This window comes from Tyto alba, unplaced genomic scaffold, assembly GCF_018691265.1.
Source record: "Tyto alba isolate M040663 unplaced genomic scaffold, T.alba_DEE_v4.0 Super-Scaffold_18, whole genome shotgun sequence".
Classification (NCBI taxonomy): Eukaryota; Metazoa; Chordata; class Aves; order Strigiformes; family Tytonidae; genus Tyto; species Tyto alba.
Window position 1 is genome coordinate 28,245,979 of NW_024881280.1, and position 15,899 is coordinate 28,261,877.

The following is a 15,899-nucleotide window of genomic DNA, read 5'->3' on the forward strand; positions in this document are numbered from 1 at the left end:
CATTATCCTGACATCAATATTCACTTTAGAAGAGGTCACCAAGGATGGTTTCTTCTCTTCCTCTTCACCTCTTTTTCTTCCTCCTTACCTCTTCTTCTTACATAATACACACTCATAACTATCAAGCAGCCACAGCAGCAAGTACACAAAAGGACTTCCTGCAAAAGCATTTTGGTTCCTTTGGGTCATTTTCTCTGTGCCTTTGATGCAGAGATAGTTTCATATTAAATTTTGAACATAAAGTTCAAACCCATGTAACTCAGAGAAACATATACAGTAAGCCATCACCTAAGGCTTCTAATCAGTTAAAAAAAAAAGCAGGATGTTCATTCATGTGTAGATGTGCACTCTACTTATGTGAAAGAAAAAAGGATTTGTCAGGTATTATTCCATAATTATTTTTGTTGCCAGATGACAGAAATACAGGGGCATTTTTCTTAAGCACTAGGAACTCTGCACTAGGTTTCAGAGGAATGGAATTAGATTTGTTCTCTGGTTGTCATTCAATTCCAGACATAATAGTCTTGTACTTACTGTATATTATAATTCTGTAGAGTAAGAGTATGACTTGATTATGACCTTGGGTCTGCAGTAAAGCCAAGAAAAATTATGCCAAATATTTTTGTGTTAGATGAGAGTCACTGACTGGTAGTAGTGAAAAGAATAGATAAGACCATTTGATTTTAGTTTTGCTTGCCTTTCAATTTATGTTGCATGATACTTGGGTTCACTTGGATGAACTGCTAGAAAAAGTGGTGCTGAGTCATCAGAATATCAGAGAAAAAGCTTGGATTCCTAGGGCCTGGTTTTGATTATTTTCCGGATTCCTTGAAGTAAAGAATAGCCAAGTATTGTTAATTTTCTTCCCTCTAAAAATATAATAGCCTTAATATAAAACATGGGAAGACTAATGAAGACAGACAGCCTGGATTCAGGAGTACAACAAAACTCCTGTGCTTATTACAACGGGGCTGTAAGTATTCATAAGAAGTCTGTAGTCTGTATGCTATCTCCTCCCTTTATTTTCTGTTATCTCCCCTGAACATTAATAGCTTCTCAGGCAGCCACATGGATCTTGACTGCTACACATGGGACTGCATGTTTGGAAGACCGTGGCATGAAAGGTGGTGAGGATGGCCTTGAGGGAAGCTTTTGAGATTCTTTAGACACCACAGACACAGCCACTGCTGCAATACTGGTCAGTGAGGTAGGAAAGAGTTCCATAAGCAGGCTGCTAGTGTGTTGTTGTTATTTTTTTTTTTTTTTTCCCTAGATACCACAAATTTATGATTAAGTAGTATTTTCAGTAATATATTAATTATTGAAACACGTTTGTTTATTGAAGCTAAATTATTTCATGGCTATGCCCAGCAGGGTGACTAAAGCTTGAAGTTGTGTAGACAATTCTGACCAGTGAAGAAGAGACTAATAAAACCTTCACTTTCCCAACTTGCAGTCAAATGTTTTAGCCTTTATATACCTTTAATCAAAATTTATTAAAGGAGCTGTTCAGTTCCAGTGTTGAACAAAAGCATATTTGAAATTTTTATCCAGTACATGAAGACAGAATTGTTCTTCCCCAGCTAGCATTAGTCATGCCAAAAGGGAATTTAAATAAGGCAGGTTTGAAAAAAGACAGTGAGATAAAAATGTTGATTAGAAACTCTTCTTAAGATATGAAAGGGAACATTTCCATTGATAACAGGAACTCAGGCCACTAAGCCAAATTTTAAGACAGGGCCACCTAAAACTTATGCATATGTTCTCATCTATTTCAGTGTGGTTTTCTCAACTTTATTATATTATTCCCTAAATCCTAATGGGATTTAATATCCTGGCTGCATTAAGACAGGAAATGTCCTAGACACTTGGAAGACATGGCTTGTGCTCCAAGGAGGATATAGTGAGAAATAATAGAAATCAAGTGTACAGAGTAAGGAAATAGAAACAAAAAGGACCAAGATGATGATGGGCAGGTGTGTTATTATTGAGGCATTTTCTTGTTGGTTTATTTAATTTTAAGTTAATCATGACAAGATTCCCTTACCCTCATCCTCTCTTCCTAGATTGTTATTTAGAACCTTCTGGCTTCACAATAGGCAAAGTCAATGTGACCTATAGTTTATGAGTCAATTCCCAAGTTTTACAGTCATGAAAGCTAAAGAATGCCCTTAATTCCTCCACTTCCAGAATTCTACTTCTGCAAATGAACAGTTCGTTTGCAGAGAGACACAGTTCAGTTCTTGTAAGAATATTGAAAACAGAGAGCTTGCTTTAGGAAGCCAAATGGCAGGGGTGGGGAGAAAGCTCAGTTACTCCACCTGCCTTCACTTTTTGGCAAATTGCTAAAGAACAAACTGGTTCAGCTTTTCCAGCCTTCTGGAATTTGCAGAGGATGTTTTCCTTTACAGATTTTCTTTTTAAAATCAAGCAGGTTGTTCAAATCTTCAATCTTTTTAATGTCTGTGGGGAACAGATTTCTAACACAGGAAGACAACTCACTTTTGCATTAGGGTCCCTGAGATTTGCTGAAAAATGCTGCAACTATGAGCACTACTATGAGTTATTATTAAACAGTTGTGAAAGACTACTGAGGTAAAGCTTTTCCCAAAAAAATTATCTAAACACATTCAGCTGTACCTTTACTTGCTTATTCCTTTCTGCTGTCACAACAGTCAACCCTGAAGTCAGAAATACCTAATTAAATTTGTCCTTGTGCTCTTGCGTAATACAATCACCAGTAGTTACCAACGCATATTTTCTGCACTGATTTTTATAGTATCAGTTTATTAAGGACTGATAGCTGGAGATTAGGTTACTGACATCAATAAAAAGACTGTCTTTCTCACCATCATAGGGGGAGAAAACAGTAGGAAAGTTTTAACAGATTTCTAAGGGCAAAATCCATGTAACGATAAAAAGGAGATAACTCCAGAGTGTCAGCTTCCAAAGTGCTGATATGCTTAAGTGACTGTCCAGTCAAAGCTCTTTTACTTGTAATATCTAATGAGAAGTGCTGTGTGTTTGACCCAATTTTCTGGAATCATTACTGAAATCTTTTGTTCGGGTGCCACATTTACCTAGGTGAGAGGTACTCTGGGCAGAGTCCTAGAATAAGGTGAATGCATAAATCAGTTTTAATATGACATTCCCTTCTTAGGAGATTTGCAGCAAACCAGGAGCTGCAGCTGACTGTGGCTTTACATCTTCAGCTAGGCTTTCTGTCATACCCAGGAGTCAAATAAAACCTAATCAGCAATCAGACTCAGAATTGAAAGAGAGCTCAGTGCAGGGTATTGGCCCTGTTAGGAGGTACAGACTGTCTCTCTCTGTTGACGGAAAGGGAGTGAGAAAACCACTATTATTACTCTGTGTGGTCCCAAGCATCTCAGAAGAGGTTCTGCATGTCCTTTCTTATTTTAAAAAGACAGTGTCATGACAGATCAGAGCAGTATGATCTAGATGGGAGCCAGGCCATATTAAAGGCAGATAAACTGTCACACTTAGGCTCATGATAGAATGTAATCCTGTTAGAGTTTCTCTATAATATCACGTCATCTTACATAATTGAAAAGAAACCACTCAACTGAAATATGCCTGCAAGAAAGAAAACCTTGAACAGTGGGGTAGCTAATCTTACTGTTATACACAGCACACAGTATAGGCTGCATTACAGTATACGTACATTTACCATTTGAATTCATAGTGATAAGATACAGGACTTTTCAGGGTCTCATTTATTATCTCCAACTATTCTAGCCTTGAGGCTGATACCCGATGATACTCCAAATAAATATAGTAATCTACAAGTGAAAGGTTGCAGGGTTATAAAAGTTTGACTCTTAAAGAGTCTTTAAGACTGACACTGTCAGTCCATGGGGTTCCCAAAAGCAGAATTTGGGACATGTTATAAACTGCACAGCTGTAGCAGAAGAACAAGCTTTCATATACTTCTGAATTATATTTCTTTCTGAATTGTCTGGATGGTGCTTAAACTACTTAAACAAAGGAAAAAAGATTTTTAGACATGATTTCTGTTCACCAAAATTCTGATTTCCTGAAATCCCAGCCAATGAGTTTTGATCTGGGTAAACAAAATCTGGAAAAATACTGTGCTTATGTAACTTCAGTTCAGGACTATGAGATTTACACATGCTTGGTACTTGCAAGGTTTATATCCTTCATTAGGTTCAAGTATGTAAAATGCAACAATTTTTTTCAGTCATTGGAAACAATATATAACAAGACAAAATAACAACATACAATACAGTATCTTTCATTGAATGTGTTAGAGTTGAATTGTTTGGTTATAGATCTGAATAATAAATAGTAGCTGGGAGCATAAAAGTTAAAAAGTACACTTAAAAGCTGAAAATGTACATTAAAGAACTCATCTATCCTAAAGTTAGCAAATTTGTTTATGTAGCCATTCACAGACAAATGTATAGCAGAATTAAAAGTATCTAGCCTTTATGGATTCAAGAAAGTGCTCTCCTGCAAAACTGCTGCAGTTTGAGCTGATATCCTAAAACAATAACTTAGCAGATGTGAGCCTGTTTCATTTAGTGGAAAGCTAATTCTGAAGTCTGTTGACAGCACAGTTCACATCAGAAACAATATCAAGAAGATAGTTTTAGTAAATACATGCCTTACAGCAGGATATCTTGTATTTGTGGATTACCATAGTTATTTAAAATACTCTTCTCATAAGTAGCTAATTCACTGTAGTGAGGTGCAATAATCTGGCAGTGTGCATTAAGTTGGAGAATATACATAATGTCATTACAGAAATAGAAGCAGAACATTCCGGAGTCTAGTAGGAAATGAAAGAAACATAGAGTGTGATTAAATAATACGGCCCAGAGTCTACTCTGTCAAGCATCAGTGAATAGCATTCATTGAAGTCATTGATTCTGCAAAAGAAAAAAAGTACCTAAGCAAAAATTTCTAGTTAAATGGTTTAGTTTTAGATTTGTAAATGTTTTAGTTTTAGGATTTGAAATAGACTGTGAGAGGACAAAGACTGGAGGTACAATATGCAAACACAAGTGATAGGCCTAGCTTTCACTGAAGTCACTGGAAATCCTTCAATCACTGCGATGACTTTGCATTTAATCTATTTCAAGACTATTTAATGTTAATATTAAGCTAATGTTTAATATTAATGCCTTTTTTTTTTCCAGAAAACCATAAAGAGCACAGCCTTAGAATAGTCCTCCAATGGCCTTGATCTTCCCTATTAAACATTTCATGCTATTCAGCTTTTTATTTTCTCTTCTCTTTTACAGGCAGGCCAGATCTGGCAGATAGCTGATATGAGGACTTTGCTGACTTCAGAAAGCTGCGTATAACACCAACAGACTTCAGTGAAAGGAAATATTATCCCTCCAAGCAACTCATACACAGACAACTTTTGGTAGCTTTAAATTAACCTGTTGCTTACCTGCAAAGACAAGGCTATTGTTTCTTTCAGCACACATGGAGGAAGGCAACAAACTTTGTAACCCTGGCTAATAAGACTGTGGCTTTCTTGTCAAAAGTAGGAGGTAGGACAATTATAAAAGGATTATTTTATACTTTAGCCTCCAGGACTTTAATTCTGGCCTGAACACTGGACATAAATAGAAGCCAATTTTAATGACCTGAGATTTTGCTACCTGTGCTTTATTATTGTTATCAGTTCTTTAACACTTTGGTACTTTATTTCTACAAATCAGAAATGGGTTTGTGGACAAGAATGTGGCCCACAGATTGGGCTGTTCTCGTGAAATCATGGCTTATCTTTTCCCTGGGGCTCTACATGCAGGTCTCCAAAACATTGGCCTGCCCAAAAGTGTGCCGCTGTGATCGAAACTTTGTCTACTGTAATGAGAGAAGCTTGACCTCAGTGCCTCTTGGGATACCAGAGGGTGTAACCGTCCTCTACCTCCATAATAACCAAATTAATAATGCTGGATTTCCTGCAGAGTTGCACAATGTCCAGTCTGTGCACACAGTCTACCTGTATGGCAACCAATTGGATGAATTCCCCATGAACCTGCCCAAGAATGTCAGGGTTCTCCACCTGCAGGAAAACAACATTCAAACCATTTCTCGGGCTGCTCTTGCTCAACTTCTGAAGCTGGAAGAGCTGCACCTGGATGACAACTCCATCTCCACTGTTGGCGTTGAGGATGGGGCATTCCGGGAAGCCATCAGCCTCAAGCTTCTGTTCTTGTCCAAGAATCACTTAAGCAGCGTACCAGTAGGCCTTCCGGTGGACTTACAAGAACTTCGAGTAGACGAAAACCGAATTGCTGTCATTTCAGACCTGGCCTTCCAGAATCTTACAAGTCTGGAGCGTCTGATTGTAGATGGCAATCTCCTTACTAATAAAGGCATAGCTGAAGGCACCTTCAGCCACCTCTCCAAGCTCAAGGAATTCTCAATAGTGCGGAATTCACTGACCTACCCTCCTCCTGATCTTCCAGGTACACATCTACTAAGGCTCTACTTGCAGGACAACCAGATAACCCATATACCACTTACAGCCTTTTCGAACCTCCACAGACTGGAACGTCTTGATATTTCCAACAATCAACTTCGGATGTTGGTAAAGGGGGTATTTGATAATCTCCACAACCTGAGGCAACTCACTGTAAGGAATAATCCTTGGTTGTGTGACTGCAGTATTAAGTGGGTCACTGAATGGCTCAAATTTATTCCTGCTTCCATCAATGTACGTGGGTTTATGTGCCAGGGACCAGAGCAGGTCCGAGGTATGGCAGTCAGGGAGCTCAATATGAATATGTTGTCATGCCCCACCACCACCCCTGGTCTGCCACTTATCATCACCCCAGTCCCAGCTACAGCCATGCCAACTACGTTAGTTCCCACCTCACCAGTTCCTCCCCCAAGTAGCAAATACAATCCTCTCACTCCCACCATAGCCACACTCCCCACTGTGCCTGACAGGGAGGACAGAGAAAGGGTAACACCTCCTATATCTGAACGGATTCAACTCTCCATCCATTTTGTCAATGACACTTGCATCCAAGTTAACTGGATGTCTCTTTTTACCGTGATGGCATATAAACTCACTTGGGTTAAAATGGGCCATAGTCTGGTAGGAGGAATTGTTCAGGAACGGATAGTTAGTGGTGAGAAGCAACACTTAAGTTTGGTAAATCTGGAGCCCAAATCCACCTATCGGATTTGTTTGGTTCCACTGGATACTTATAACAATTACCGAACTGGAGAAGACACTGTCTGTTCAGAAGCCACAACCAAGGCTTCCTTTCTGAGCAATGGCAGCAACATCCCATCCAGCCATGAGCAGACAACTTCTCAGAACCTGGGCTCCCCATTTCTGCTGGCAGGGTTGATTGGGGGTGCAGTGATATTTGTCCTCGTGGTCCTGCTCAGCATTTTTTGTTGGCACATGCACAAAAAAGGGCGTTACACCTCCCAGAAGTGGAAATATAACCGCGGCCGTCGGAAAGATGACTACTGCGAGGCAGGGACCAAGAAGGACAACTCCATCCTGGAGATGACGGAAACCAGCTTCCAGATTGTCTCCTTAAATAATGATCAGCTCCTTAAAGGAGATTTCAGACTGCAGCCCATTTATACCCCAAACGGGGGCATTAACTACACAGACTGCCACATCCCCAATAACATGCGATACTGCAACAGCAACGTCTCAGACCTGGAGCACTGTCATACGTGATAGTGAGGGGAGATGGGGGTGTCTAGGACAAAGAGAAGAAACTCTGGAAAAAATAACCCCCCAACAACAATGAAAAAATTACATTTGATAAATGTTACACAGATGCATTTATGCATTTGAATACTCTGTAATTTATACGGTGTACTATATAATGGGATTTAAAAAAAGTGCTATCTTTTCTATTTCAAGTTAATTGCAAATGGTTTTGTAACTCTTTGCTTTTTAAATCTTTAAAAAATATTGCTAAGTACTGTACAGGGTTGTACAATGAGAACCCGATGTCATGGCAAAGGAAAGAATGACTCATTTTTCAAACATTAACCACTTTGCTGTCAAAGCTGTCTGAGGGATGTTAAGTTTCTAGATGTCCTGTAGTACAGGAAAATAAGTGCATATTAAAACAGGATCACTAGGAACAGACAAAAGCAATTCAGATAAAATGGGTACAACCCTTCTGACTTGAACCCAGCAGTTGCTGTTGAGCTTCAAACAATTGGAAAATCTTCTGTTGCCCTTTCAGTTCTGCATTTCCTACCTCCAACTGAAAGCTGGAGTTCTGAGTGCTACAAAAAAGGTTACCTGCTTGTTTGATTAGTTTTCTCCCAATATACTTGGAATAGGAAAGGTAGACAAAGCTCAGTGTCAAACTCAAAGTGGCCTTGATTCCTATTTGCAAAAGGTACTCTGAAAATGTCCCCCAATACTATATACTTTTATGATAGAAACTCTTTCTGCTTTTCATTATGAATAAGAAGCTTTAGGCATTCTCTGACCCTTCTCAGTGGGAGATGAAGGTTATCAGTATGTAACAGATAGCTGTCATTAAGTTGCACCTCTCTTTATTAGAGCAGCATTTGTTGACACAGCATGTCCAGGTAAAGACTGAATGAGGGGAGTTCTGAGTGCTCCCAGCTCTGCAGTATTCATGTAGAATTTGGAATCTAAAAGTGTAAATTGCTGAAATCATGATGCAAATTATGATGCCAACGGAAAGGTTGCTATTAACTCTTACGTTTCAAGCCCTGTTTGATTTAGGGGTCTGAGTTATGTTCAGTATGGAGAAGTAAGAAAAAAGGCAAACGGAGAAAACAAATAAGAAAGGTCTTTTAAAAATCTATTTATTATTGGGAAGGCCTTCAGGCCTATTATGAACTGAAATATGTTCAGCGGGGAGAATCATATACAAATCCTGGTTGGGGTGTTGTTTTTTTTTTTTTTTTTTCCCCTTTCAAGTCTACAGAGATGGACATTAACTAAGCATTTGATTAGCTGAGGAATTTTGAGAACACAAGTACACACTGTCCCTCTGAACTACCCTTCTTTTATCTTGAGCTTTTGGAAGCTTTCCACAATGATCTGTGCTTTATAAGCAGTAGGTGGGCTTAGAATTTGCTTTTTTATTCCCTCAAATTCTTTAGCTGGAATATCTTCTGAGTCCTTGAGCTTCATGTGCACTATGCGAAACATCATGCTTGTATTAAATCTGTGATGCTGCTCTCAAATTTATATAATGTTCCAGCCACTCCATTGACTCTGTGACTGCCAAGAACTCTGGGTTTCTTGCCAGCTCAGTGGTGGAATCCAATTCTTCCTTTCTTTCAGTTTGTTTGTTTTTTAATGCGGCTCACTTTCTCCTGAGCTTGGGGACAAGCAAAAGTTCACAACAAAGAGGAAAAACAGAGAGACAAAACTTCCCTGAGGGAGTAGGGAACCAAAGAGAAAATTTTTTACAGTGACCAGCTAGGGACAAGGAGAAGATGTCGGAGGTGGATTGGAAGTAAAGGTTGAAGCACTTTCACTGTAGAATACTTGGACTTTTCACTTTATGAGGCTGTTTAGGTTGGGAGAGAGGGTTTTAATCCTTTCCTTTGCTCATTTCACTCAACTCATTCTTGAAACCCAGCAGTCTTTGAATGTGCAGTTTCTGAAATTCCAATCACATAATAGCACTTGTCTTCTGCAATGGCAAAATGAATCCAGTTATGATTGATGGCAAAGTACAATCATTGTATAAGGAACCACATCTCACCTCAATGCCTTTTATAATCACATTTTGAAATTCCACTCTATATTCTGTATATTTTCTCCAGCTAAAACAGGTATTTTAGGCAACCTGTGTGGCTACTATAATAGTAAAGTCACTGAAATTTTGCTGAATAAAAGGCTGCCATATGATTTCAAATGGTGTAATTCTAGGTAGAAACATCTATGCAAAGTGTTTTTTCTGTGACCTATTCACTGAAGATTATGGTGAAAAGGTTTATATTTTGCTTGTTTAATATGTTTTAGGTGCCAAAGCCCACAAGACAAGCAGCAAATAGTTGTGCTTCTGCACAATCCCTTTGCATGCTGGAGTTTGTCTGAAATTAAGTAGAACCTGAGATTCCCTTTGGGTGTGGATGTAGTATTTAATTTCACAGAAATAACTATCTATATGTCTGATTTCAAAAGGCATCCTTCAAAAGTATGCACTTACTAGAATTTTGTACTTCAGTGACTGATAATGGAGGAATATTTGTCCTCCTTGATGAACATCTCCTCTTCTAGGCCTCAGGATACCATAGTTTCAAGATGATCTAGGCACCTAATTTGTAGCAAATTACTTATTCAGGGAGTTTAGCTGTGCTGCAGGTGAATGATCCACAAGCCCAAACTGATGAAAACAGATGTGGCTACTGTCCTAGTAGGGTGAAAACAGAAGACATTCACGAACTGTTCATTTTGATCTTGGACAATGAAAGGAAATGTATATATATCTATCTGTGGACTGTTACTTGCTTACCTAGATCAAAAGTCAAAATTATAATAAAGATAGCATAGTTTATTCTTCTTTTCAGTATGAATAATATATATATTGGTATGGGATACTAACAAAGTTTCTTTTCTATTAATACTCTCCCCCAAAAAATCAGGAAGCCACTTATACCAAAATTTGTTCATAGGGCTGGAGTATTATCTAAAAAAATTCACAGTTATAGTCAACTGAAATGTCATATGTTTCATTTGAAGAATGTTTCTCCCAATTCTAATTGCTATCCAGCTGTGAAAGAGTTAATGTATTTCAACCTACAGCAGAGTCTGGAACTTTTCAAAGTGCCGGTCACACAAACATCTGAGACTTCATTCCAGGTCACATCTAGATAAATACATAGTAGGCAATTTTCTCTAGGTATTTAGAAAAAGTCAGAATTAAAAATGGGCAATGATCTTTTGGCTATGTAAAGTTTAAGATTACTGTTTCCTTGGACTTCGTAAAAATGGGGTCATCTTCAATTAGTGCAAATATCTGCCCACAGATACTAACTAAAGGCTGTAGAGCAGAAGCCCCAAATGTGTCTATATGCAACTCATCCAAAATGTTTACTTCCAGGTCCGTCCTTTAACAGGTTAATTGGACCTGGGGGCAAATGAGTGGTTTACAGACAAAATCTCACTCATCTTCCATTGTATACTGCTAAGAGCTGACATAGACAGAAAAGATTGAGGAGTGGAATAAAATAAAAGTTTAAGTGAAATTATATTAAAGGAGTACCACAACACTGTTGTGCCCAGTGCTTAGATTCCTTCTGAAGACTTTATTTACAAACAGGTCCTCATTTTCACAGATTCTGTCATTGTAACAAGTGTTCCTTGCATGTAGCTTGCTGGCAGAAACAAACATCTGATGAGTGCATGGACTTTGTGTTAACAGGTTCTTATCGGATACATTATTATTGAATTTCTTCATAAGAATATTTAGAGATTGGGTTACTTTGGACTGCAAAGATATTGGCAGTTTCCCCTGTAAGTTAATAAAGGACTACAATGAATGTCACGTAATACAGAAAAATGAAGTAGCATATGCTATTTGCTACTAGAGTAATTTAACTGTATTTTTCTCACAGTCATTTTTTCTTTTTATGAGAGAGAATTTCTCCCCCTAAGAAATGTATTGATTTTAATTTTACAAGCAAAAAAAACCCCTTTACGTTGTTATGGTCCATATAAGGCACTTTATTAATGACATTGTAGTGAAAGTTCAGTCTCAGCTTTTGACAGTGAAGTGGTTAATTTCCATTGAATTCTCCATTTATAGTACTTCTTCACCTTAAATTTAACATGGAGATATTAAAGTTTTTTCTTTAGAAGATGAGAATAATGGGTTTACTCATGACTTATCTTTCCAGCTCAGTGGAAAAACAAAACAGAAATGAGTGCCAAAACCAAAAGTTACTGGCTCTGAGCCTCATCAAATCCTGCCTGATGCTCTCTTCTAAACACAGAGATAATCCTAGGAAGCTGACGATCACTCCTTCCCTGAACTCTCCTGAACAGGGCACTTTGTATCTCAGATGATACTACAGGCAATATTGAAGCATTTGGCATTAAACTTTTGTACAGCAGAGAATGTCTTGCTCTTTGAAAGGACGCTGGCTAGTAGTCCATCTGGAAAACTAGTACAAATGAGATTTGGCAAGCTTTTATTATACTGGGGCTCTGTGGAAATGTGCCTCATGAGAGCTGAATTCTGATCGTCTCAGAAACAGATAAGCTACTAAACAAATTGTTATCATCACTTGGTCCCAAATATCTGAAGATGAGCTTACATAAAATTGATTTTAACTAAGACATGCACACTTGATTCTGTTCTGTGTTTGGTATACTTTCTATCTTTAACATGGAAAAATAGATGGTTTGAAGTCTGCATTATCTGTTTTCTGCAATCTGCCATGTTGCACGCATTGTTAACTTCAAAACCTCACTATACACTATATATTATCTTGTTAACATATTCAGTAAAGAGTTATTTAAAAAAATACAACAATCCTGCTGTATTTATATGAGCAAGTTAATTAAAATAAGGATGTGATTATCTGAAAGGGAAAACAGAAAAACAAAAATACCAATCTTCCGTTCTTTCATTCCTGGAAATATTTTCAAATGTTCTACTGTATGTCCACCCTCTCTTCAGATTCTAAAAGACAAATATTTTCATCTTCTGTCTCTCAAAGGGTTAAACCATTTGTTATTTCAATTTCTCAGATTTAATCTTACCTTTAAAAGATTATCTCATTCTAATATGCATATAGGAAAGCACTGTAAAACAAGAACAGATTGTATTCCAGTGTTTGCAATTAATAGGTACATTTAAGCAGCTACACACGTCTGTAACAAATATATATATGTGAAAGCTGTGACCAATTATATGCATAGTCATTTGATAAATGCATTTGACATTCATCCTTGACAATCTTAAACCTGCCTTTTGCCTGTTATTATCTATTTAATCTGTTTCCTTGAAGTGAAATGTGATTTTTTTCCAATTCTTCCTTCAAAATTGTTCTTGAATTTTCAGAATGCACAACATTCAGACATAGGCCTTAATAAATTTTTGTATATCTTATACCAAACATATATGTTAGTATATACAATATATATAAAGAGATGCGTTAGCTACTTGGAAATTAAAATTACCCCTCCTCTAGTTACATATACAAGAACTAATTTTTGGCTTTGCTAGAACCTGAAATATTGAATGTTACAAGCTGTGTCACTTCAAAGCTTAGAAATATAATATTGCTGAGTGTCACAATTCCTCTATAAATTATCTTATTCTCTGTCTTAACTCTGAATATCAAGTAAAACTACTAAGAGCTGCAGTGCAATACATCCACATCTAGGTCACCCCCTTAATATGCTTCCCTGAACTTGATGTTTCTTCTGAGCCAGATTAGACACTGGTAACTAAACCTTATAGGAGGAAGTTGGACAATAGAAGCAAAGTAAATGATAAATACTTGTGATCATTTATGTACTTTTTGCAAAAGTAATGGCTTCATCATTTTCAATTGACGATTTTGTTTTCTCAAAAAAAAAAGGGTTGTCAAACACTGACTACTTCATCAGATAGTATTTTAATAACTTAAAATTATTTATATTAGTAGAGATCAATCTTTATATTTACTTTTTATAGTTCTAAGCTCAGTTATCTGGAGCTGTTCACACACATGTGTGTGTATGTATAATTTCCTGAGATTGTGTATTATTAGCTACAGGGAACATCCAAAGCAAGCAAACGGAGTAATATTTTTCATTATTGTTCAGTCAACATTTTTAAATATTTCACTTTAAAAACAGTTTTTCTATCTAATAAGACTTATGGTGCCACATGGAGAAACTACATTTGGTCATTAAAGTGTGAAACAAATGCTTCAATTCTACTAGTAGTGCCACTGTCAGTGAAGGCTCAAACTAAAAGTCACTAGAATACTCCTATTACACAGATAGAGACTTGGTGAATTTTTTAACTATAATTTGAATTCTTAAAACAAATCAGTACAGTTTTATGGTGAAATCCTGACCCCACTGCCTTCAATTATAAATCAGAATATTTATAGGAATAACATATATATCAGAAGGATTATTAAAAACATCCAGTTTGACACATTACATAATATGCCACTCTACTTATCCCCAACTGAAATATATCAGCTGAATAAGCAGTAGGCCTATGTATCTCTTTTTGAAAAGCTAGGGAAGCAATGAAATAGACTTTATAGAAAATGCGAGGAGATATATGTACTGAGATACACTGTTCAATGTGAAGCCACACAAGATATGGACATTTAAAGACACAAACACATCACTGAACATAGCAAGAATTTTCTTTTACTCATAAACACACACATTTTCTGCTTACAACTTTGTATTATGGCTAACATACGTGACTGCAAAAATGCATGTCTGCATATTAAGAGTTTATAGTATAGTTACACTTCAGTGGGGACATCTTATACAGAATAAGAAGAATCTTGACTCTGTGCACTGGGTCTATTATTTACCTTTCTCTGTATAAAAAGGATTCATATACAGAAGGAAGTAACAAAAAACCAAAAGTCATGCTGATTACACTATCCTGTTTTTCTAAATGTAGAACACCTTGAAGAATGAAGACAGTGTATAAAGGATTTTGGAAAATCTAACTCAAATACACGTGTGTGTTTACAACTTCCACATGCTCTGTGCAAAAGCGAGAAGTGTCTCTGAGGCATACTAGTCAGAGAGCTAAGCTGAACATGACCATTCGTGAAAAGCACAATTGTCAGAAAGATTCTGTTAAAATGCTGTATTTCTTGAGTGAAAGCAATATTTCCACTTCTATAGACTTTGAGCAGGTGATCACACAGGTAAATAAAATTATTTGTCATGAGGATTGGAACAATGTGTCTAAAGATGGAATGCTATAATTTTCATACTTTGAAACTGCCTGTTTGTGATGAAGAAAATGCAGATTTTTGTTCTGTGAAGTTGAAATATAGCAATAATGATGGACAGAATACAAAGATGCTCCTTTATACTGACATTTTATGGACATGAAGAAGGACACATGCATATGCTCTATAAATATACATTTATGACATCGTTTTAAATTTCCTTTACAATTTTCAGACTCTTTAGATGAGATCCACTTTTAACACATGATCAATAATCCAAACCATTTAAATCCTCAGAAACAACTGCAATGTTTTTCAATTAATAGAATCAAGAACGTGTGATAAAATGATTATTTACAGAAAGTGCATAGTACTTTCTTGAAGCTTTAGCTGTGGTAAAAAAAAAAAAAAAAAAAAAAAGAAGAAGAAAAAAACCCCACAACTATTAAACTGGAAGTTTTGTATTCCTATTTAGATGGTAAGTTCTTCCAAATTGTAACACACTCACTTGAATGTCAAACTTTGGTTTGACTTGAAAGTCAAATGATTTATAAGACAGTGTTGTAAGCCTGACCTCATAAACATTCACAAACTGGTTTGTGCATTCACAGTTCAGGGACCAATAAGTAATTCATTGCTCTCTGACTTACAGCACAAATGTTAAGAATTTTTCCCTATTAAAGAAACATGTTAAGAAAATTTGAGAGTTGGTGTGAAGTCAAGTACTGCAGTATATGTTAATATGAACAATTTCATTTATTCAAGGAGGGCATTAGCATGTCTTTGTAAGTGAGGACCATAGAAGCAAGGCATGCACATTAGCTGTATGTCATTTTCAAGAAAACCCTTCTCATCAGTACAAGGCACTACTCCTAGCTGATGAAAAGCATATACGATGACTTAGGAAAATTAATAGAAATCTGAGAAAGGGGAGATATTTCAAGTTATTATAGTTATTTTAATACTATACAGTTGAGTCCTTTAAGCAATTAAAGTCT

At 36.8% G+C, this 15,899-nt stretch overlaps 1 protein-coding gene across 6 annotated transcripts in view; it reads left to right on the forward strand.

Moving 5' to 3' along the window:
- Window positions 1-14,906, forward strand: part of FLRT2 (fibronectin leucine rich transmembrane protein 2) — a 67,403-nt gene extending 52,497 nt beyond the window's left edge. For all 6 annotated transcript variants that reach the window (XM_033010571.2, XM_042791068.1, XM_033010572.2 and 3 more), the window contains exon 2: window positions 5,289-14,906. In XM_033010571.2, coding sequence (XP_032866462.1) covers window positions 5,720-7,708 — 1,989 coding nt within the window. In that variant the 5' untranslated portion in view covers window positions 5,289-5,719 and the 3' untranslated portion in view covers window positions 7,709-14,906. The remainder of the gene's footprint in view (window positions 1-5,288) is intronic.
- Window positions 14,907-15,899: the final 993 nt, after the last annotated feature.